At 33.0% G+C, this 25,583-nt stretch overlaps 1 protein-coding gene and 1 long non-coding RNA gene across 2 annotated transcripts in view; one reads left to right on the forward strand and one right to left on the reverse strand.

The window, feature by feature from the left end:
• Nucleotides 1–3,337: 3,337 nt before the first annotated feature.
• LOC111613197 lies at nt 3,338–23,361 on the reverse strand. The gene is made up of 16 exons (XM_023354544.1): nt 23,229–23,361; nt 18,582–19,359; nt 18,007–18,065; nt 17,461–17,571; nt 7,885–7,997; nt 6,575–6,630; nt 6,372–6,424; nt 5,985–6,112; nt 5,729–5,867; nt 4,672–4,730; nt 4,473–4,600; nt 4,270–4,373; nt 4,116–4,154; nt 3,917–4,044; nt 3,443–3,513; nt 3,338–3,388 (listed from the first exon to the last, which is right to left on the reverse strand). The coding sequence occupies exons 5-16, from the start codon at nt 7,985–7,987 to the stop codon at nt 3,338–3,340; spliced, it is 1,059 nt and encodes a 352-aa protein (XP_023210312.1). The 5' UTR covers nt 7,988–7,997; nt 17,461–17,571; nt 18,007–18,065; nt 18,582–19,359; nt 23,229–23,361.
• A 130-nt stretch (nt 23,362–23,491) lies between these two features.
• Nucleotides 23,492–25,583, forward strand: part of LOC111613199 — a 10,012-nt gene continuing 7,920 nt past the window's right edge. Inside the window, exon 1 of the long non-coding RNA XR_002754733.1 lies at nt 23,492–23,707. This is a non-coding gene — a long non-coding RNA (uncharacterized LOC111613199). The remainder of the gene's footprint in view (nt 23,708–25,583) is intronic.

The raw sequence follows: 25,583 nt of genomic DNA on the forward strand, positions 1-25,583 counted from the left end.
GTAAAGTACCTCGAAAAATTCACAGGGTTTCTCTTCCCGTCTGAATTTGCTACCGATAGGTGTAAGAAAAAAAAGCTCACAGAAATTTTTATGTGAAACTGGTCTATTCAGGTGTGAGACACGTGAAAAAACCTCGAAAAGTCCATGCGGCAAATGGAGACAAAAATCGCAGGATAAAAAGGGGAAAGTTACTGTTGAACAGGAAATAGAATGATGGTAGCGTTGTCATTGAATAAATAGTAGGATTTAACTAACTTGTCGTTCAGAAAGATATATAGAACGTGATAAGCACATCACGTGCTATATATCTAAATAACGTAACCGATTTGGAAAATTTTACTTTTCCTACTCTTATACATACATAATAATTTGAAATTATTCGAAGAGTGTCAAACTTAATTTACCGGTTTTTTTTTAATCTACGTATTTTCAGTCTTCCGAAACTGAAAAACCTCAAAAATATGGAAAACATTTTCATGGATATGTAAACCAGATATGTATGTATGTATGTATTTTCGTGTGGGGTTAGCTAATATTTTGGTTAATATCTTAGAATAGGGTAATGATAATTAAGAAACGAAATTTAGCCCAAAAGCTGTAGGCTATATAAGCGGCATTAATGCTATTAACTTTTATGAATAAAGCTCGACAGATTGGTAGATAGAAAATTGTCACGTATCAAGAGGGGTGGAACTTCATGAAGATTTTACTTGTTATTATTGCATACAATATTATATAATATTCATCACTACCCTCAAAATAAAGCCTTTTGCCGAATATAAAAAGGTTTTATAACAAAACTTCAGAATGTATGGCACCATACACTGTTTCATTTATTATTATTAATAATATAAAAGTTATTTTTAAAGAATACCTCATAACAGTCGGGAAAGATACGCAACTCGCTACAGGATTTTGTAATAATAAAATTTTGGCAAAAATCTCAAGTAAGTACAAAATCTCATTCCTTTGAGTTCTTATCATGCATATTTATTTCAGTTATTATTTTATTCTTTAAATATGATATTATGCGTTATAATATTTAATAATATATAACAAACACTTGCTGGTAAGATTGTGTCTGTTATGATGCTTAAATAAATAGAAATTTAAATTAAAGTCTAAACGATACAAGGTAAGCAGGAGTAAATATGGCAGCTGAATTTCATAAAATCTCGTATACTACGGTAACAATCGTAGATAGATAAAAACGCCTTCTAGCGAAACTATAAAGCCGGATGCACACATGCGGCGCGGCAAGGAAAAGCGGCAGAATGACGTCACTTTTTCTCGCCGCAGAAGTCGATTTTGTGCCGCTTTTCTCGTGCCGCAAAAGTTGGTTGAATTCTATCTTTTGCGGCAACGCCGCCAAGACGCGTTTCTATCAGCCAATAACAGTTTGTCTCGTAGTCACGTGAGAAAATACAATCACGTGGTGTTTTAATGGCGGAAAGTTCGAGGCGGTTAACCGACTGGAATTCTTTCGGATAACCGACGTTTCGGATAACTGACCTTCGGATAAACGACTCTCTACTGTATAATAGTATTATTTCAGTATCTAATTACACCAATTTAAAACTAGTATTCTCCGAGAGAATTTGCGACTGTTTTTTTTTTGTTTCTCTTAATGCTTTTGTGAATGACAATAAAGAGCTTAAAGTAATCATGAAAAAGATTTAAAAGTGAAATTAAGCCGAATTAAGAAAGATAACTAAGAGATAAAACACCGGATAAAACAATGACAGTTAATACAGGCTTAACGGAATCTACAGAAATTTCGACTACTCGAAGACAAAGAAACTGCCACTAACAGAATATAAAAACGACCGTTGTTCGGTCGTTTATAGAAATTATTTTGCATATATTTTTTAAAAAATTTCCGCAAAACTAGTCTCATTTTAGAGATTGCAGCAGTCGAACCTGTGGCATCGACAACAACAATTTCGCGAAGAAGATAGAAAGAAAACCATGGAAGAGATTAAGTTGTAATTAGACTGAACAAAGAAGGCGATGCAACACATGGGCGATCTGCCAAGAGGGAGGTGTATCCCAGAAGAATTTTCTATAAAAAAAACTGGCCTATTTAGGTGTTAGACACGTAAAAACAACCCTAAATATCTAAGTAGTGTGAGACCCGAAAGGCCCCCGGGTCTAATTTAATAATTTTATTAATTATGTTAAATATTGTCACCAAATATTACTTCATTTTTGGTGATATAAATACTGTTTTAACGTGGGAAAAGGCAGATAACAGATGTTACTTCCTTTGAGGGAAGTCCGTACATTCTCTATTTTTCCCTTATCCGCTAAAAATCTTACCCAGATGGGAACTATCTACCCCTCTTTGATTCCCCTTTTCATCCGTTCACATGAACGAGTTTCTAGCCGGTGATTGGTCGTAAATCCTAAGATATAAGGGAAATTTGTCCGAATTCGGGGAGTTCAGCGACAGTTCTGGAAGCGTCCAAAACTCCACACATTTTCCTCCTGATGACCAACGCCCTTAGACGAGTCACATAGACTAAGTCCCGAGTCTGTAACTTAGGAAATATACTTTGATTTTGTGCACATATTGATCTCCCATGGAAAGAAGTTAATGAACTTTAATTCCAAAGTGTCCCTTCCCTACAGAGAAGAAGACGAACGACAACAAAACCAGGTTGTATGTTTTATAATGATTCTGTGAGCACTCTCTCCCGATCGCGAATTAGGTATAAGATAAGCATAGATATCATTCGATTTGTATATTATTTGTAGTAGTTCTGTCTCTCGATCGTCCACATTTTTGTATGAGTTTATTTTCTTGTTTTATTAAATTTATTATTTCGTTTTTAATTAAAATGTCTCTTAATTTTGTGTCCGAATCAGATCTCATACGCGTGTTTGTCCGCGGATCGATAAATTGACAAACTGGTGTCAAGGAATCCTGACGTAGATCTAGACTACACAGCCTAGATCATCCTTAAACATAAAAGCCCTCCTATGAAACTTTTTAAGATCGGATCTCTCTATTCGAAACTTTGGAGACAGATTTCGGTTAATCTGTGCCTAGTAAGTGATACAGGCGAAATAAACCTACCCTGTACCCCAGGCTACTCTCATAGTAGCGCGCTAGCTCTTTGGTTAGGTACGAATCCACTACCGGTGTTCACTGATTTTATCCACTCTGCTATTGATGGGCAATCGGAAAACATGCAACAAAAATACCAGAAAAGAAGATATATATAAAAAGTGTTGAGTGAATCATCGTGGAAAATATGTGTAACGAAAAAGGTTAGTCTCCATAAACTTTTCGAAATGAAACAAAATCCTCTACACATTGCAAGTACGCGAAAGATTACAGTAAGGCCACTGAAAGGAATTCATAATCGAACCTATTCCTTGTTTTCTAAAGAATTAAGTTTCAAAATAAGTGTTTAGCTATGTAAAGATATTCAGTTACCTTTTGGATTCCAGTCACGTTGAGAAACGTTTCCATTTGTCCTGCGGCCGAAATATCCTCAGAATCTTCTCCTGAAAAAAAAAAAAAACAAAAACACAAAATTTCGGCGATTAAAACGTATTTATATTAAAAATTGAGCAAAATGAAAATAGCACCATATAAACAAGTAAATATTCTTAAATATTGATACATGAGTCGTGCTGAACTATATTATAACAGATAAACGATCGATCATAGACATATAAAAGATGTTTCGACTGACCCATTTTTCAAAATATTTGTACTAATAATCAAGTCGTGACTATTGACGATAAAAGAATTAATTAACACCGTTTCACGCGTGTTTCTTTGAGTGGGAAAACCTCGATAGTTTCATTATGAAGCCGAACGACTATTTTACTAAAGTAATAAATCGACCGTTTGAATGATATTCTCAGAAAATATTCATTATTACTTTACAAAAGAGATTCAAACCCTGGGCCGAAGATCTAACCGCGAAGAAAAGTGACGTATATTCTGTTCCGAAGACTTCGATAAACTTTTCGTGGAGAGCCGAGGCAAGAGAGATGGGTAAAGAATATTCTTCCAGGTATTTGACAGTTCTAAAATGAAATTCTTTTTAGTTTATTATTTAGAGGAGGCATAATATCAAAAGTAAGAATTTGCCACTTACTGTGAGCAAATTTCTTTGACATCTTCGCCAGATTTACCCCTGAGAAAACGTAATGAGACAACCATTAAATGTGATTTATCTTATAAAATAATATTATGTTTCATAGAATTATGTAAACTAGTCGAATTTTTTAAAAATTTTATCCGGGGATTACCAGGCAGCATCTTCCAATTGGTAAATTCGAAAAAGTAATTCTTCGTTTCTCATTAACTCTCGATACGCGTTAAAAGTCACTATGATTCCTTTCGGTACGTAAAACTAAAAAAATTATTTAAATGTTTATTAATTAATAAAAAAATATTTACGCCAAACATTAAAAATAATATTAATACAAATTTGTAAAAATCGTTTTCTTACGCTTTTCTCGATATCGGAAATTTGTTGTAAATTGACCAAAGAACTTCCTTTTCCCCCGAGAATCGACGATTGATTCGCTGTCGAATTTTGCAGGGACGTCACCAAAACGACTTCCACTCTTTCATTATCTGCGGTTAAAATTCGATAACTAACTAATCCGTCTTTATTGTTTAAATTCGAGACAAAATCAAAAATTTACCTTTGATCCGAGGGACGAAACGAGGCACGTGCTTCTCTCTTATCGTTTCCGGTCTTAACCTTAAATTTCGTTAAAAAAATAAATCATTTTTAGTATTCCCAATTCGAGTTCGTAAATTAATTAGGGATGCCAAACGATAATTAATATGAAAAGTCCTTTGTAGTATGCTCATTTATGCTCAGTTAGAAGTCACGTAGTATTAAACTCTAAGGCGAAAGGAATTCAAATACTCTTACGTAAATCAACACGCCTCTAAATTGTCTGATGCTGTATGAAGCTTTGTTTCGCATTCGGGAAGGCAAAAAATTTCAGAAATCTTTTGTTTGCAGTTTGTTCCGGGCACATCAGGCCCGTCCCTCAACAAAAAGCATCTCTTTTAATTATGGGCTTTATCAACCGATAATGGACGTAAAAATTGTCCCTCTTAGCGTCCACAATATAAAAAAGTTTTAGAAACTTTATTTAAAATCCAGGAAATCAAGAAGGAGAACGGGGAGTTTCATTTTGATTTAGGATGATTTCTACCCTTTTAAAATGAACATTACGTTTCCCAATAAAAAATTAAATATTTAAGCCATATAATCTAAGAACTTGTTAAATGGCTATAATCATGGCAGAAGAAAGGTAATACAATTTATATTTAAGACTTCTTTTTATTAATAAAGAAATAAATAAAAGGCTAATGCGATCTACTGTGCCTCCGGGCTTCATATAAGCTCTCAACGGCTCTATTTGTGATTGTATTAGGAGTTCAATAGGTTGCATTAATTTAAGGTGTTCAATTGATTTAGGTTAGACCAATCAGAAATCGAAATAACATGTTATTTTTATTATATTAGCTGCATTATATTATTAGAAAAACTGGAATATAATGTTTAATGTTTCAAATGTTGAAAATAAGCCTGACATAATTAATTTATGCGGATTCTTTCTCTGGTATTTCACGAAAACTAAGAACACTCGAACGCAGTTTTATCAGTAAATTACATCATCGAGTTTTTAACCAATCGAAAACTTTCGGAAGTGACCGAATACTTTTTTCGGAAACGGAACTTACTTGTGATAGAAGATGCAGAGGCTGCGTGCTTGCTTGCCGTTCAGTCTGGCCGAAGATAGTTGCAATTCAGAGAAGTAGGTGGACCCGATACTTGTCTTAGCGTCCATCCCGTTGATGTTCATCTTCCACCATCTCTTGTCTGAAAGATTACAATCGTTTACACTAATCATTCCGAAGAGTTATGAGGAATAGAGGTTTAGAATTCTTGGCCATCACTCCTTTATGAGGAAGAAATAATGAAATAGAATTTACTTACTCGCTCTTATTCGTGCCACTTTGACAGTGGGAGGGAGTCCGTCCAGATAGAGTCGACTCAAACTGACGTCAGAAACGTCGATCGGGTTAAGAACGCCACTGCCCGTCGTGACGAATCCATACTTTAAACTGTCCAAAACAAAATGAACTTGAAATTTACTAACAGCTCTGAGAAATTTACAACTTGAAACCTGCTCTGAGAGACCCGGAAGGTCGAAAACCCCAGGAAATTTTTATAGACAGTCTGACCCGAACATGTCGGTTCCCATCCTTCACCTCTGATTGCCCACATTATGGACTTGGCCGAATATATGATGGATATAAATATCGCCCTCTTAGTGCCCACGAAGCGGTAAGGCAAGTAGAATGAAAACAAAAGAATACTCACTCCGAAATCACTTCGGGGACGGTTAAAGCGCCAATGCTGACAGTCTCGCCTGTCTGAAAAATACAAATATCCACATTTATCAAGGTCAGAAGAAAATTCTATTTTTTCTCTGTTTTATCAGACAAAGGCGCGTATCCATTTTTTTGCCTCTCGAAGAGATTGATTAACGGCGAAGAACTAACAACAAGAATTGAAACACTCACCTTACTCAATCCAACGAGATGCAAATGCTGATAGGAGGGTTGTGTTTGTAGAGTCCCTGAAAAATCCAATAAATCTTACGTTAGACGACCGCCGAAATACAAAATTTACTTGAGAACCGATTGCAGTTGTCCAAATGACAGACATAAATTTGACTTATGTGCCAACAGAAATGCGACGAGAATTACAAACCGTTTCTATGAGCAAAAATCGTGACGTATATACCGCTTCTCTAAAGTTAAAACGAACCTCTTATGCATGCAGAATAACTACTTTCAACTTATGCAAATGCAGCCGGAAATTGTTGAGCATATCAAATAGTATAAACTGGTTCAATAAATTCTCTCATAATACAGTAATACCACTGTAAAAGAGCCGAGGCGGTAAAGACATAATCCAACTTTTCTGAGGAGCCTGGAATCGAATTCGGGTAGGGACTCCCTAGAACGGCTCATGTTAGTCCTTCACCAGCAGTCGCCCTCGTATAGGGCTGGGCACTAAACCTTTAAGTATTACTAGCGCAAGCAGGTTTCGATACTGCATGCAATTATGACAGAATAAATCCAAAACTGATTCTTACACTTTAACATCCAAATAATTAGGGACGACAAAAACAATATGAATTAATTAAGCTACCAATAGATAATGTTAAAAAATGGTTTTCTTACGGCGAATTCGGCTGACTGATCTAGAGTATTGGTAGAGTGCTCCGATTGCTCTTTCCTATTCTACTGGTAAAAATAGAAGAGTTATTTCGATCACTCGACGATTGTAATTAATTAATTACGATCTTTCGGACTGATGACCTCACAACCTACTTATGCTGGGTAGTGCACCCAGCCGAAATCAAAACGAATAATTTTTTAAATATTTTTCCTATGGTTGTAAACAACCAGTGGACTTTTGTTTTTGCAAATCTAGCAGGACTTCGAACTCCATAATGCAATGACTCGTTTTAACTTCATGTTTTCCATGCAAATTTCAGTAAGAATAAATTTCAGTAAGTAACAATTGTACGTTTCGTTCACAGGATAACGCGCCACTGCCACATTGGGGTCTAGTGAGTGACAAGCCCGAGATACCCATATAAACCATCCGCATTGTTTTTGAGAGTCACAAGTCTTCTGAAACTTTTCCTAGATTTCTTTCTAAGTTTTCTAACTAAGAAAGAAATAGATAAAAAAATATTAAGCACGTTGCCTGGTAGAACGCTGTAATAAACTTGCGAACAAATTTGTTTATCCGCATGGATTAATTAAAGCTGTTTTACCAGACAACGAGCCGATAAATGAGAGACTACAAAGCGAATTACCGTAACTTCTGCTTCTGGTTCCCCACAGATGCAGCTCCTCTTCTTTACCGTCCACGGTAACAGTTCCCATTAAACATCCGCATTGCTCGTATTTATTTAACATCGTCTTCAGTCTATAAATATTTAATTTATTTTCTAATTTCTGATAAAAATGTCTCGAAAACTTTAAAGTTAATCATTTAAGTGAATATGAGAAACAGAACAAAACTTTGAAAATGAAATATATTAAAATAGCCTAATTTTCGTCTTCATGAAATTGCAAATTTGTTATTGGCTTTCTGGTAACGTAACGCCGTTTTTTCCTCCGTGGCCATTTTCCGAACTAAACATTTTTATCGTTCCAAATAAAAACAAATAAAAGTTATATAACAGATAAACAATAAAATAAAAACTAGAATATTTTTTATAATTTTAAAGATAAATGGCATTAGTTTACCGGGAGAGTAGGCATAGTTTTGTTCTCCGAGACATTTCGTATCATATTGTCGCGTTTATTTAATCTACCCTAATATATAATATGTAATATAATATATCATATAATATAAATTAATAACTTAATATATAACTATTGTGTAAGTTCTTCCTATTTGCTAATTACTCTAAATGAATTATAAAAGCACAGGGTTTTCATTGATAGCAATACCTTGTATATATTTCGTTCTCCTTAGTGTTAAAGTTAATTGCTCGAACATTTTATTAATAATTGCAATTATTTTATTTTTTAAAATAAAATAAGAAGCGTACTACTTTGTAATGTATCATTAAAACTATTCATAAAATTTTTAATACCCAAAATATATATTATCGAATGATAGAAATGCTTATTTGATAGAATGATTATAACTTTCAGACAGAAATAAAAGAAAACTTTTGCTTAACGCTTCCTCAATGATAAGATAGGGCGTCTTCCTATATAGACCTAACATTGAAGAAAACATAAATTGGCCTGTTCTTGTTATGTCTTCGAAGAGTATTTGGTCAAATACTTCAACGCCAAAGTTCGTAAAGTTGTAGAACAAGAAGCTTCTTCGTGTTCAATTGAAAGACTAGTAGAAAGTGAAGCAACTGATGTAGCTTCAGGTGCTCAGATTACAGTTCTTGTTTCTCATATTCACTCCTCATCTAAATCAATCAGCAAATCCATTAGTACTCGGGACCAAAAATGTCTGAAGATTCTATTGCTGTTAAATTCAGAAACATTATTTCACGATTCGTTTTTGGATAAATTTTAACTCTTTGCATCCCGTAAAAACAAAAGCAACAGTAATAAAGACTAATAAACGTATCGAGAAACGCAACGAGACGATGCGCCGAGCCGAAGTAAATATTAACTCGAGATTCGAATTCAATCTTTTTACGGACGAATAATAACAAAACCACTCGCAAATAGTAATACGAGACAGAAGTAATCATCCTATACATTTATATTAGGCTTCTTATAATGTAATTGACAATTAATTGATTATAGCGGGCGTGACGCGCGTCGGACGCGCCGCGCAACAATACCTATTTCGTCTATTGTTGCGTTAACAATACTTGCTAATAATATAGTTTTGACTATTGTCAAAGCGAGATTTTTGTGGAAGTTATTCGATGCGATATAATTTTATACTTATTATTTTGGTCGAGATGAGTTTTATAAGTAAGTTTACCACTTCCTCTTATACATATTATTATATTCATTAGATCACCGCGGGTTAATTTAACAACTTAAATAAAAGCATCGAGTTAAATGTAACTTTTAGAAAATAAATGAAAATATTCTAATGTAAACTATGATAATGATCAATTCTGCACTTTCTCGTTTCAATGAGTTAATTGAGAGGAGAAAATGAATGACCGACTGCCATTAATTACATGTAATAATTATAAAATTATTATTTACAGATGTTGATTGTTATTGCATTGAAACTATTTTCTTGTACGAAGATGGTTTTTATGTTACTTATGATTATCAAATAAGTGAAAAAGTTATTTAAAATACAGTAAATATTATTCATACAATACTGAAAATAAATTATACAAGTGATGTTAAGATTGCTTAAATTAGAAACTAAAATTATATGAATACTTGATATTTTTATAACTAATTAATTCTGTTTCACCCTTTAGTATATGGCGAATATGGACTATATTCACCATTTTTTCCATATTAGCAAGCTTCTGTACCGCTTGCTTATGGATATCCAAGTCAATACGGATCGCCATTACAAGGATTTCAGACCCAAAATTATTGGTCACAGGCGGAAGTAGTTTTAAATGAACCTTTCCAAGAAGAGTAGCAGCGGTTTGAAGTGGCAACAAATATACCAGAATTTTCGCCACGGATAGAAATGGATGAAAATGAACTTCTAGAAGTTCGTTTCTTTCAAATGCGAACAAATGAATCGGAGTATCCTGTAGCCGAAACGTCGCTACATTCGATGCAACCAAATATGTTGCAAACTAATCCAGAATCGGAATGTGAGACTCAAGACGAAGTGTCCGAACATGAAATTTTTGTTCAAGATACAATAACAAATAAAGATTCTTAATTAGGAACTTGGGAAGATTTTTCTATTTCTACGCATCCACATAATAATGGTAAATTTACATTAAACTTATATTATTAATAATATAATAAATACATGAAACACAAACTAATGTATTAATGAATATATAGCCTACCTATATGAACAGTTGTATTAAAAATAACTGTTCATTTGGCTAACGAAATAAAGCAGGGGCCGTATCCCTACAGCCAATAGCCCACCTAGAGCCTGTACTATAACAGTTTAATTATAAACCCCTAGATAACTATTTATATAATATCAAGTATATAAATAAACATAAATAGTAAATTCGTCAGTACAAAAAAGTACAGTATAGATAATACACAAATACGGGTATAGAGAAAACACAGCCAGATATGTGGATCACGCCACATAACTTCTGTGTCTAATGTCCACAACTCTGGCTAATCATAATGGTATGTTTATCTATATCTATATCTATTCTATATTCTATATATATATATAAAAATGGACATGTANCATAATAAAATTCAAAGTTATAGCACTTTGTATACAGTAGAGTCCCGACAACTCGGCCTAATGTGGACCAAAGGATGGCCGAGTTTGTGAAAATGCTGGGTTATCGGAAACGGGGGTTAAAAAAAATAAGTACGAGTGTTTCCTCAGAAAATACTGCACTGTACTTGTATGTATTGTTTGCTTGAAAATACAACAGAGAATAAACTGCCCAAATAACCTTAAACAAAGGAAAAGTACGTACTTTATGAACGCATAGAGCCTTTACTACATGAAAATGAAAATTAATGAATACACAGTGTATAGTAATTTACCTGATAAGACAGACCTCAGAAAAATACTTTAAGAGGCATAAAGCTGTCTGTAATGAAAACTAACTGGGGATTTTTTCGCCCTGGCAGGGCAAAAAATCCCCAAGTTAGTTTTCATTATATCTCGGATATTATATAGTTTTCATTATACTCCGGATAACTCGGGTGTGGCCGAGTTATCCGGACTGCCGGGTTATCGAGTGCCGAGTTTTCGGGACTCTACTGTATTTCATAACATAAAATAAATTTCAGCAAAATTACAAATTTCGTTATAAATAATGCATATTTTTTTAAGTAATAATCTCATCTATAATATAATCGAGACGGGTTGATGATAATAATAATAATAATAAGTGCAGAGTGCAAACGGTTAGGAGTTGGAAGCTGAAATTTGGTACACAGTTAGGGTACGTCACGAAAACGCACACTAAGAAGGGATTTTTCGAAATGCCCTTCTAGGGGAAAGGGACAGGATTAAGCTTAACACTTCCATCAACAATGGAAGTGTTAAGTAACAATGGAAGTGCTAAGTAACAATGGAAGTGTTAAGTAACAATGGAAGTGCTAAGTAACAATGGAAGTGTTAAGTAACAATGGAAGTTTTAAGTAACAATAAAAGTTTTAAGTAACAACGGAAGTGTCAACAATGGAAATGTTACGTAACAATGGAATTGTTAAGTGAAAGCGACGTGCGATACGCAGATGCAGTTTTTTTCGTTTTTGCGGGACATCGAACATATTTTTAGACCCATCTAAAAATTCTCTAATTAGTCTGGAAACAAGGGGACCCAATTCTTGCATTCTGTGAAAACGGGTAAGGTTGACTGTAATGTAATAATTTTTATCTTAGTTATCGTTACTTTTGCCCGAGCAACGCCGGGCCCACCTGCTAGTTTTATTATAAAAGTGTAAGCAATTGTAACTTCTAATTTATTTGCTTTTAACATTTTGTATTGCTCCAAAATAAAGTTTATTGATTATTCTTTTTTCGTGTCATTGCTATACTTTAGAAGTGGAATCAGAACCTGAAATTTCTTGTACAAGTGATTGTTATGAAAATAATTCTGCATCTTTCAATAGCGAAAAAAAATGTGGAGCGAGTTAAACAAACTGAAACAACAATAAACCTAACAGAAAACACCCCAATTGACGTAATTTTGGAAGATTTCGATGTCGACAATGTTTTTATTGCTGTAAGTTTACATATGATTAGATTATTCTTTTCGGCAAATTTCTTAATATTTATATCGCTTGATAAATACAACATTGTAATAACAGTAAACATCATAAAAATCACTCGATCTAAATTGGCCAAATGTATTAGAAAATATTCTTAAAGGCTATTAAATAAATTTACTAAAAACTATCGAATACAGTTTTAATTGAATGTGGGAATTTACTAAATCTTAATAAATATTTCAAAATTAAATTTTAGTTTCCAACGAAATCCGATCTCCTGAATATGCCTCCTGCGTGGATAAAGGACGAATTCTACGAAAGACCACTAAAATGTGCCTTCAGATATTTAGAAGAAACTTCATTAGTTAGAGAAGTAATATACGAGGAAGAGGAATTTTATTATATCGAAGGAGAATTATCCGAACTATCCGAATGCGATGAGTTAGAAACGAGCACTACAATAAGTGAAGATGATAATGGTTTTCGTCCCAACGAAAGTTCTGATGAGGTCAAAACTGAAATTGACGTATCGTCACTAAATGATATCGGCAATGAAAACTGCGTTGGTGATGTATTTGAATCAACAATTGATGTTAATAACTGAACATCCGATTCATCAGATACAGATGAAATGATAACACCTGGCAATGGCGAAGAAACAATTCCAGTGATAAAATGTAACGGTAAGATACGTTATATTTATTTCTTTGATGCTTTTCTTCATTTGTATAACCAAACATTATTTTAATATGCGAAGAATTCTCAAATTTCTGGAATAGTTTACTCTAAAAATAATAATATGTTACTAGCTATAAAGCAGATTTATGTATTAAAATAGTTCTGACAAGTTTTAATACATTCTCAGATCCAATCTTAATTATACTTTATCGTGTTTGATGTAGCAGTTTATAGCTTCAATAGAAAATTTAATTTTTAAACAATAAGATTGTCTTTTCTTGCAGAAGAAAGCCAGGAAGGAAACAAAGATCCAACAAAGAATAAAACTGAGAATTTGACATACGAAATTCATATCGAAGAAGCGAAAGACGTCGAAGATAAATGTTTCGTTGGAGCAGAAATCATTTCGGAATCTGCTAAAAACGTAAAAAAACAATTATTTATTTCTACTTTTGTCGATATTTATAAATAATATCTGTAAATTAATATTATAACTAATCATTTTATAAAATTCACATTTCTAAATCTGCAATAATATTGAAATACTGTAATTAATCTGGTTGAAAATATTATTAATATTAATCTAAATTTACAATTAATTTACTAATTTAAACTGTTTGAGATTTTGTAAATGAACTATATTTAATATTGTTCGTGACAATTAATCATTTTTATGTAAAATTATTTTATTTGAGAACGTTCAGAAATGTTACCACTTAAAATAAATTTATACAATTAAGTAATATTATTAATAACACTTAGAAATAACAATGCGTGTCTTTCTAATAGCGAATTTTCATGCCATTTCTAATCGTTTGATTATTTTGTGGTACAATTTCATTTCTTAATTAATATTCAAAATTTATACAATCACATGTATTTTATTTACGTTCATTCTTTGAATGAATTGTTTACTAATTTGGAATGTTTTAAACATATTTACATCGAAATATTTGTAAAGTTTAAAAGATTTCTTTAATTGATGCCGAATACAATTAAATATTTCTGCAAACAAAAAACACTTTATATATAAGCCTATAATATTTTCTTTTCTATATTAAGATATTTGAAAACTGTTTTATATTACTTTTGATTTATTAAAATATTTATGCTTTTAATTCAATTCAATAAACGTTATTGACATTTTCAAATTCTGTGTGATGTTTTTATTTATTTTCTGATTTATCACTTTATATTACACAAATGATGTAAATTACTTTACTGTAAATAAAATGCAAGCAGAAACAATAAATATATTTTCAATTGAAAGTGATGAGAAATGTCTGATATATTCTTGTATGTTGAATGTACTGTCGCATGCACTGCCACTTCTCCATTGCCTGTAGGGCTATCGCTGTCTTAGATCATTCCGCTGTGAATAATTTATTTTTCGTATTAAACCAATTGTTTCCATTGGCCACTATAGACGATTGTTTCCAGAATCGGGCCGCTTTAGTTTTATGTTAAATATGTAGTGAAGGTGGTAATGCGGTCTGGTTTATTCCACTTCTTGCAGAGTCGTAGGACAGGTGAGTTATCTGTTCGGGTCAAGCAGCAATGTAGCACGATCGGCTCAGACGTGTTCAAATTGAACATATGTTTAATTCTGAAATGCGATCTGTCTTATTGTAATTACGGCAATATAGAAGCGATATAGAGGATTTGTAGTATAAATGATTAATTAATTAGAATAATTAAAAAGGAAAATAGTATATTTGAAAGAAATAATTTAAAGATTATTTACCTCAGTAAAATGTAAAAAAGTAAATAATAAATTTGTAACTACCAAGAGATCAATTGCTGAACATCAGTGTTAAATACGTAAATTAGTTATTTCACAATGTTACTTGTTCTATAATAGCCAAGTAGAAAAAGTATTGAGCATTCGTAGTCAATGGCACATGGCGTTCACCGGGTATTTTACATATCTACTCTCCTTAGATTATGTCTGTATTTTTCTTGGAACTTTATTTTCCTTCCCCTCTTGTCCAAGTTTTCATAACCCCCTCTGTTTTTCGGATGTCAAGCAAAATTCGACCGCTTTTACAATCTTTATTACATTATGAACGAACATACAAAAAATTTTGAAATAAATATAATAAAAGCATAAACTGTATAAACTTTAATGAAATAAACAAACGTCCACGGTAGCTCCACCCTGTTCTCCCCCTTGTATGACTTTATATGGTAACCCTGTCTGTCCTTTCCAGTGAGGAGGTCATTTATGGACAGCCCTCAACACTTAAATAGGGACCAATTTCCCATAGAAAATCCTCCCAAAAGATACGATTCCAAAGAAAATCCTTTTTTGGGGGGACAGTTCGTGTTGCGTTTTCTTATTCCATCCAATCGACTTCATTGATTTTAACAATCTTTTTTTTTTGTTAAAATTTTTTATTCAGAAAATGCCATTTTTCGCATCCAGAATGCACTAATAGAAAGGCTAACTTAAAGAGCCTATAATGAGATAATGGTCAAACGGATAAGTGCCATGATGCCTTTTCCAAACTGCTTATTTAGCTGCAGCCATGTACAGTACAGTACAGTACAGCACTAAACTAAGTTGGGAAAACAAAAGTAATGTAGCTCTTACTTAAATGGAAATTAAGATTACATCACTGTTTTAGATAATATGCGCATCGTTGCACTTCTACTCCAACGAGCATTTTACCTTCTCGGCTGTTAGGGAAAGAATGGAAAGTACGTTACAAACGACTTCCAAATATTTTTGGACTTAGGACACCTTGAAACATGGAGAAATGCAAAAAATTCAATGTTCATACATACAGAAATTCAATGTAAACATTCATACATCGAATTATTTTTTGTATGTATGAATGTTAGTATGTGGGAGACATGATTTTCTTCACCGCGTTTGACGTTTAATAACTCATGTACTATTTGTCAAAAATATCTGAAATTTTGCAGGGGAAGTTTGTGTATTAGAGAATTAGTACCATTAAATTTTGGTAGTTAAAGTTAGGGAGGATGGGGAGATAATGGTAGTTCTGTGTATCTCTAGTAGGGTCAGACTTAATGACGATTTTACTTATTATTAGAATTTACACTTTCTTTAAAAATAAAACTCATCTTTACCCTCAAAATTAAGCTTTTTGTCATTTTATAATAGTTTAGAACGCTTTATATTTTTAAGTGACAAATTATTATAGCAGATGCATCACCAAATATTGCCGGGAAAGTTAAGCAACTCGTTGTTGATTTTTTTAACTTTTATATTTACTTTATCATATACGTTTTTTAAATATCTAAATGTATCTTTAGGTCTACCCCTTTTTAAACAACATCGAAGGTTCCGAATCTCTTCAAAAGTTGAACAGATTTTTAACTTGTTTTATATTTACACAAAAAATCTCTTATTCAGTGATGATTTAATTATTAATGCTAATTTTTATAATTTCCAAGAATGGAGCAATTTTGCAAAGTGAAATATTTTTCCAGCAGCTTTCACAGTGGATGGCATTTTCCTCCTAAAGATGTGGATAATGAGTTTACTTATTTTTGCAATGTTTGACAGTCACTTAAGGAACACAATGGAGTGCTTGAAACATGAAATGAGATATTTAAGATATAGATCATAATGATAATGAAGCGAAGATAAACACTAAGCAAATAGCAGTAATTGTTATGGATATGCCACATAATACTTGAATGCAGGAGACGATTGTTAGCATTACTGTAAAAACAAAACTGAAACCTATATCAGAAATTACAGAACGATTGGACATTGCATTCTGTCATTAGTTGTTGCAGTGATTTTTAGCCATGAATGACCTCTTGAAAAAAGTCAAAGCTGCCAATAGAGGTCTCAATAACTCTCATTATAAAAAGTAATTTTATTAATCCAAGATCTATATACAGTTGACCCCCTATAACACTGTTGATTATTCCGTTTTATATGAATTCCATGTTGTACGAGTCACTTAGATTTTACAAATACGTGAGCCATCCACAGCCCAGCACACGTATTCGTAAAATCTAAGTGACTCATACAACATGGAATTCATATAAAACAGAATAATCAACAGTGTTATAGGGGAGTCGACTGATTTACTCAGTTCTAGGCAAGGTTTTGTATACTGATATATTTTGTAACTTTATTCTAGTTAATTAAAGAAAAGATTATGCAAGTTTATACCCACAATGGAAAAACTCACGGATCACCTAGCAAATCACACACATTTCAAAGTACCCACACAAAGTGTTTAGAAAATATCAGGTTATTTATAAAGTAGAAAAAATGTACATGTTTGCAATTGTAACTAGTAATTGACTAAATAAGCTAATTACATCATTAGTAATGGTAATTACCATTTTTCAAAATATAATTTGTTTTATACGTGGAAATTAAAAGTACTTACTTTTCTACATCAGGAAGATTAGTTTTCCACTTTTCTGCAGCTATGGCCGAAGCAACTAGATCGACAGGAGTGTCGTAAAATAAGTCGTAGACATTGCTGGTTGAATTCCATCTGTCAAATATTTCATTTTATTGTGAAAAATTGAAAATTTACATTTTTGTTTTTTAAGTATAAACTATTAGGGAAGGAACCAACATAACTTCTTGTGTGAAGAAAATTACGAACACGTTAGTTCAAAATCATATTTGCTCGGAGTTGTGCCGTCCATAATTCAAACGAGTGGTGAAACGAAGTATCTAAACCAGTGATTTCCATTTTTTTTAACTTGCCTATCTAACTGGTGTAAGACTTTAGTTTATCAGTTAGGTAGCCAGTATATAATCGCGTATGAGGAATCTGTCACTTTCTGGAAAATCACGGATTTAGGTTAAAAATATTCGAATTTTTTACTCCAAAAAATTTTTTATTTATTTTCAAAAGATGAGTTAGAGAAAGAAACTTTTGTTAATCGGCTAAGGTTACATGAAAACAAAAATGGATACTTACGTAAACTGGAATTTCACGTGGGTTACAATCAGCGGATCCGTTGCAGGTACAGTACATTCCTGTGAATATAAAATTAAATATTTTATAATAAGTGTCGAAGCCATTATCGAAATTAGATTTCGTCTTTCCTGATTTCAAGATCGTATTTTTCGCACCAGTTATCGGTGCTGTTTATGTTACTTCCAGTCTCTTGCTACTTGGCCACCTGTATTACGCACCTGGTTGTACCCACGATAAGTATGATTTATAAACCCTACTTAGTTTCCTCACAGCAAAAGCAGCAAAAATAAAAACACCTAAAGTCAGTTCGACAGTAAAATTGGGTGTGCTGTTTCATGAAAAACATCTCAACTTGTATTCGGTGACGTTATTTGATCACAGTATTTGTTAATTGTAAAATATATTTCTATTCCTATTCAGTCTATTTTCTCAACAGACTTTCGTCACAAAATATTAAAACCACCCTAAACTATATATACACAACTTTTTAACATTAACGAAACTATTTTACATTTACACAGTATAAAATAGAAGTAAATTTACACTGCTTTAATAATATTTTAAAAAAGGCTTACTTGAGAAGTCCATTGAACACAATTCTCCAGCGACGCATGGGACTCAGACACCTGACAAACAGACCGTCAGCTGCGAAACATTGTTCCGTGCCGACATAATTGGCGGTGGTGGGTTGATGCAACAGAGAATAACATCGACCATCTTCTAATTTCAGGTACAACAAGACATCAGCAAAATCGTCTGCTCTTCGAATCATATACGTCACAAGACATGCTCCCTTAGAATTGACACTGTAGAAGGCGATCTCGTCGCTCTTCTTTACAAAAATATAAAAAAATTACAAATTTATTCAGTTCACTTAAACTATGGTTTGAGCAAGGTTACATAAAATATTTTAACAACTGCAGTTCCACTTATTCCAGTCCTGTTAAAATTCTCAAATATTTCTACAAATGTTTCGACTCTTTTTTACTCTTTCCGCCCATTATGGATTGGACCAGGTCCACAATAGGTCGGACTAAAATACTTATTCCTCGGAACAGGATGATGAGGAATTAATGTATTGAATAAGATACGTTTGCCTCTTCCATGAACCTGGGACAAACCCAGATGGACATTAAAATATTTTCATAGAATTACTACTTACCTGTGAGGATGGATGGTAGGAACGAGGTAATTCATATTTCCATTCTCTAGAATGAGGCAACATTCCTAGTGACACAACATCGTTTTTAACTTCTCCATATATGTCTTCTTTGCCCTTCCTGTTTTTACCGATTAGTCTCAGCAATTTTATATATAAGAAGGCCAAAGCGTATTTTGTTGAGAATACCAAACCTTCGAAAGAAACAAATAAATTAGTAATATATAGAACGCAGGAGCTAAAGAAAAATAATATTATCACAAATTAGTAATAACAAGACTAAATATGTTTAAGCGCTTTCTCAAAGGAATACGGTATTTAATATATCTAGGAATTCTACACTATGTTTTAATATGCCACCGTCTTCAGCCATTTTGAGTCACAATTCTTACCAATTATCTATACCCCTCTTGTGCCTGGCAAATCTCCGAGGAGTCTTAAAACTTTTCTTTTTAGTATTTGCAAGATAATAAGATTAAAAATATAATGAACGATCTTGATCTTTAATTTAAGGGATGAAAAATATTTATAATTACGTAATGAATGATATTTTATCTATTAATTTTAAAAAGTTTTAATGATGAATTAAATATTTCCAATAATAAGATTATTTAGGTACTGTTCTACGTTAACTTTGATACAACGTTCCTAAGCATTAACACCTGGTAAATACAGACAAGCGATAATCGTTTCTGCGTAGAATCTGTTGCCTAATTAGAACCAATACTGGAGTGTCCGAATTAAAATATAACAACCTACATTTCCCTCCGGAATAGATTGAGAGGAACACAACACAACACTTAGACAATCTGCCAAGATGGTGCCATTCTTATTACCTATCAGTTTTACTAGTTTTAGCATTTACGCTTGTATCATTATGAAAGTAAATTCTTAAATATTGTTTTTACACGTATATAAGCATGCTTGTAACATTCAAATTTGCTGCTGTATGTGAGAAACCGGGAACGTAGTACTAAGTTCACGCCACTTACTGGCCTATTCCGTGAGAATAGTCTCGGTGTTTCGGATCTTGTGATTTGATCCTAATCAGGATTTTGACCGGGAGGACTTTTTAATATTAAAGAGGATATAGACGGCGAAGTCTTTATCCCACGTCAGGATTCCTATGACACCAGTTAATCAGTTGTTTTACACGCGGATTAACACGCGTGAAGTGATCTACGGATTTGGTTCAGAGAGTCAACACGAGACATGTCTAAAAACAATAACTACAACGATTTAATAAAGTATAAGATAAGTAAAAATACAAATAAAACTTAATACAGGGACGAATGGTTAAATATACTCCTCTAACTAGAGAACGATTATTCTTAACCTATACAAAGTCGAGAGAGAGAGCTCACAAAATCATTTATAAACATACAACCTGATCGTTGTCTTTCCTTTCTTCTTCTGTATTTGATGTATATGTCTCTCTATGGTAATAAGCCTTTGTATTCTGTATTGCTCATAGCATAGGCATTAGCCTTTAGGAGCTTGTATGTACTGTACTTCGTCTTAATGCTCGGGGTCTGTTGACGAATTCCCAAGGGCGGTGTGGAGCAAATATGGGAGACGTCTATCCTCTATGATATTTTTCTGACGAACTCCTCGATTTTCTGAACTTCGCCTATATCTTCTGATTTACGACCAATTAGCATTCGAGGCTTCATCCACGTGAACAAATAGGAAGGGAGAAGAAATGGGGGTAAACAGTTTCCATCGAAGCGAGATTTTTAGCAGATAAGGAAAAAACAGAGGATGCTCATACTTCTGTCAAAGGAAGTGACTCTCCTAGCTGTTTTCCCACGCTAGAAAAACGTTATTTTCCCATCAAAAGAAAATAATATTTTTCTAAATTATTATTTTAGACCCGGGGGCTATTCGGATCTCACATGTACATATTTTTATCGTTTATTTATTTACAAAGGAAAGAAGCACGGGTCCCCTGAGCTACATCTGGTTAATTAATTTTCACTTAGAAACACAAATAGAGACGTATAGAGGCGTGTAAGTTAAAATAAACATAAGACGTCTTCTTTTTTAAAGTATTTAAAGTATTATGTATATAAAATACAGTACACAGTTCAAAGTCCAAAATTTAGAGCGGATGCATGCTTCTATTCAATTACGTTGCCATTATTCCCTCAGACCAAAAAGCCCACCAGTGAGTCATTCGATAACACCACTAAACATTGGTCATGTGTTCGCGCCCAAATACCGGGCCGACCATGTGGACTTTTGCAGATTTCATTCACGTGTCTCACCGGTACAGTTTTCCACAGAAAGTTTTCTCGGAAAGTATTTTCTCTTGGCACATCGCCCAAAATTACGTTGCCTTATCCAATAAAACCTATTATTATTATTATTATATTTTTTCTCATCGTAACTTCAGCCAGGTTCACTAGTGAAAGAGCAAAGTGGGGACGGACGAAACTCGACATATTCAGCACTGATCGTCCATGAAACTTTCGAATTCAGGTTCTTTAGATAGCCTTAACCCTCGATCATATTGAAGACGGTAATTCGATATTTTATTTAAAAACGTCCCAAATATTACTTTCACGATTTATATAGGACAAATATAGATATTCGAGTGTTGATCAATCGATCGATCGATAAATGATTTGACGTCACAGAAATATTTGTTTACTTTTTACGAAAATGTTTTTAAGTAGAAATTATAAATGTTGGATATATTATATTTTTTTCTTTTGTTTATAAAGTATGGAACCTTTAGAGTGAAGTATTTGTTTCGTATATGGTTAATTGGCCTCCTGCCCCTAACGTTCAATATCTGGTCTCGTCTTTTATCTATCGAACTTCGTTTATCTATTCTCTGTTTGTCGATTATAAAACTTACACACGTTTTACATAAGTATAAACTCCTGTATGACGTAAACAATGCCTTTTAACAGTAAATTTATATAAATCGACCATTTACTGACGTCGTTGAAAGCAAGAAACTATTATATATATAATCTATCATTTATCCTATTTCGATACATAGAAGACCTTGAAAAGATAAAGTTAAATTATTCACTGTGTCAAGAGTATTATATAATTCTACACGATATCATTCCAATTAACTAGAAATTACTAGCAAGAATTACATCCAAAAAGAACGTAACTTTTTTTAAAATAAACAGATTATAATATTATAAACATTCAGATACATCAATATATTAGTATTTGTAATCAACTCTACTAATAATAATTTATATTACATTCCATTAATAAATTCAATAAGACAGAGATAAACAGAAGACACAAATAGATAACAGAAAATGATGGACAAACTCTCATATAACGCTTCTCGGAGACGACTAAAGTATACTTTTCCAAATATATTCTTACAGTACAGTACATAAGAGAGGATCGAGCGATGAAAAACGTTTTTCTGGACGTGTTTATATCCTACAACGTCAAAGTCCAATAGACATTCGACCTCGTCGTAACGAACAAACTTCACCCTTATCTTCGCCGATCCGATTCCGTTACTAATATTAATTAAATTGAATACAATCAAGACTTCGTCATTCGCGTGTCCTTCGTAAACAATTTCGCAATGTCGAACGATTTAATTCTCGTGGATATTAATTTCAAACTACTTTTAATCGGCGTTAATTTCACATCTAACGGCTGTTATCTTTACGCAACTCTTCGCAACTTCCGGTCGCGAATCCTAATTTTTGAGTAATTGCTGATAAACAATAGAATGTTATCGAGAAGAACGCCCGGAAGATGTTTTATTATTATTTTTTTTTATTTCGACTACTTCGCTTTATTTCTATTAAACTGTAACGGCTGTTTCAATGGCGTAATCTCCATTAATTGTGTTGCACAACTTTGTGGCAACCTGTTATAATTTTCCTTTTATTATCTTAGCACGCTTACAACGTTTCTACATCACTGCGTGACTTTTACCGTTTTTACGAATTATTTAAGTTCTAGTAAGGATCGAAAATAGAGGGACATTACAAATTTTCGTAATTCGTGCGTATTTATAAGTTAACTTTTAAATTTACTTTACAGATAATAAGAAGGAATGATGCGACGATACCTGTACGAGTTGAATTCTGGTCTGCGCCATCTCGCACAAAGAGACAATGTACCAAATAGATCGCTATTAACAACACCACAGCCCAAACGATTTCCATTTTTTTTCTAAGCGAACTTTGTTGCGCCGTTCCTAAATAAATAGCGACAGTGACGTAGTTAATCGATCTATCACGCGTCATTTGTTATTAAGCGATAACGAGTTTCGACCTTTCCATAATTAAATCTGAACGAATGTCAAATTTCTTGGACGATTAAGCGAAAAACACAGAATGGATTAAGGCTTGAAGGTGTTTTCCAGTGTAAAATCGTGTATTCGAATAGTAAAAAATCTTCAGGAATTTTTCAGAAATTAACTGTTGCCAAATATCTCACGGGCTTTATCCTTCTCCAGTGACCATTCTTTTTGGGGCCTGACCGAACCCATTTTCCATGTAAATGAAAAGGTCCTCTTAGTATTCACAGGGATAGAACAGACTATACGTGAGTAAATATCGACAACTATAAGAATAATTCGCGTGTTTAATAATAGTAATAAGAAAACAATTCTAAGGTGAAAGCGTAATTATTTGTTGTGGAAAAATGTATTTCAGATGATATTTTTAATTAAATCTATTTAAAAAAGGATAATAACTATTACTCTTTACTCTTTATATATATATATATATTTTTTTTTTTTTATCGAAGTTGGCTATTTTACTACTAAAATTATATTATAAATATATATAACTTGATAAAGCTTTGATAAAAATATTAGTTATCTCTCACTTTCTTCACTGTTCATAGGAGGAAACATTTTTTAATACCAGTTCGTCGTTGTTAACATTTTCACTTGGAAAAAACAGTGGAGGTAGTACAAAATATAACTGATTTTTAAGGAAAATTTAATATAATAGCAGTTTAAGCCTATGGAGAGCTGCAGCCTCGCGGCTTGTCCACGAAACCTAACCTATAAACTGGCCGTAAAAGCTTTCTGTAGAAGAGAGTCGAGTTTGATAACTGCTGACACAACCCTGAAATTTATCTTAGACAAACTAAAAAGCCGGACACAAGCCAGGACGCAAAAGAATCAGAGAACGGCATCTTATCGAAGTCACAGGGATGCTGATTTACGTACAGAACCCGAAAAACTATAACCAAAAAGTTAGAAAGCACGATTATTCTTTCACAATACCGAAAAAAAATGTAATGCGCCAGGAGATGAAAAATATGCTGAATCGAGTAAATACAAATGTAGTAGAACCAACATCAATAGCTGAGGATATTATAGAAACGGAAAACGATGATCCAGATAACCCGCATTCATTCCCTGAATTTCACATTGGAATAAGAATCGGAGATCCAACTAGAGCGTGAGAAAGAAAACTTTATGAAACGAAAAGAAACTAGTACTGAGAAGGATTATGATAAGTTATTAAAAAAGGAAATGGCTGTTTATGAACGTGAGGGAGTCAAAGGTAAAAACTTATCTTTAATTTATGATTATTTGATGACCCTGAAACCAACTAGCATAGAGGCAGAAAGAGCCTTCTCTGCAGCGGGATATATATGCAGTTCATTAAGAAGTAGGTTGGGAAACAACATCATCAATACCATTTGTTTCTTAAGACCCAACTTTCAGAAAAGTAAAAAAAATAATAATAATAACAGAACTGATTGATTTAATTTTATTTAATCCTTTAAAATACTTTATTCAAGACAAGACTAATATTTTATAACTTCTAATTCTGTTAAGTAAGAGTTTTAAACTTTTATTCTATAAGTGGGTAGTGGGCTAGGCTAGGCAATTTTATTGTTAAAATTAGTGAGACACTGAGACTACCTAGTTCGTTAAATAGTTAATTAAATTAATGAGTATCAGTATCTTAGATATATGATGATACGAATGTATATCATTCATAATTGTGATAATAATAACTAACTACTAGACTACTACTAATTACTTACTCACTACTTTACTAACACTAATACAGTAGAGCGTCGATTTTCCGAATCAATTGGGGACTGGGGTTGTCCGGATAACTGATATTTCGGATAACTGATTTACGTACGAAAAAATAGTTTAACGTATCCGAAGTCGAAATTTTTCTCCGTTGCGTGTCGCTTCGCGTTGAATTTTCGTTGATGTTAAGCCTAGCAAAGACTATTGTATCGTTAAAAATTATTTTTTATTTTGTACAAACAAAATAAATATGTTGAAAAATATAAAAACAACAAAAAATATACTTCAGATGTTAATTTAGTATCAAAAACGTAAAATATTTGAGTAGCCCAAGACATAACCAAAGATTGAAGCGCCACAGCACTGGCGAAAATTTAAATTTGCCGACTGGAATTCTTTCGGATGATTGACTTTCGG

This window comes from Centruroides sculpturatus, unplaced genomic scaffold (genome assembly GCF_000671375.1).
Source record: "Centruroides sculpturatus isolate CEXI.00-Female unplaced genomic scaffold, Cexi_2.0 scaffold1325, whole genome shotgun sequence".
NCBI lineage: Eukaryota > Metazoa > Arthropoda > Arachnida > Scorpiones > Buthidae > Centruroides > Centruroides sculpturatus.

Excerpts from the sequence above, each read along its gene's own strand:
- LOC111613197 (XM_023354544.1), bottom strand. The coding sequence starts at position 7,987 with ATGTTAAATAAATACGAGCAATGCGGATGTTTAATGGGAACTGTTACC. Across the intron at positions 6,425-6,574 it reads ATCTCGTTGGATTGAGTAAG|ACAGGCGAGACTGTCAGCAT; the intron begins GTGAGTGTTTCA and ends TGTATTTTTCAG. Across the intron at positions 4,374-4,472 it reads TTTCCGATATCGAGAAAAGC|TTTTACGTACCGAAAGGAAT; the intron begins GTAAGAAAACGA and ends TAATTTTTTTAG.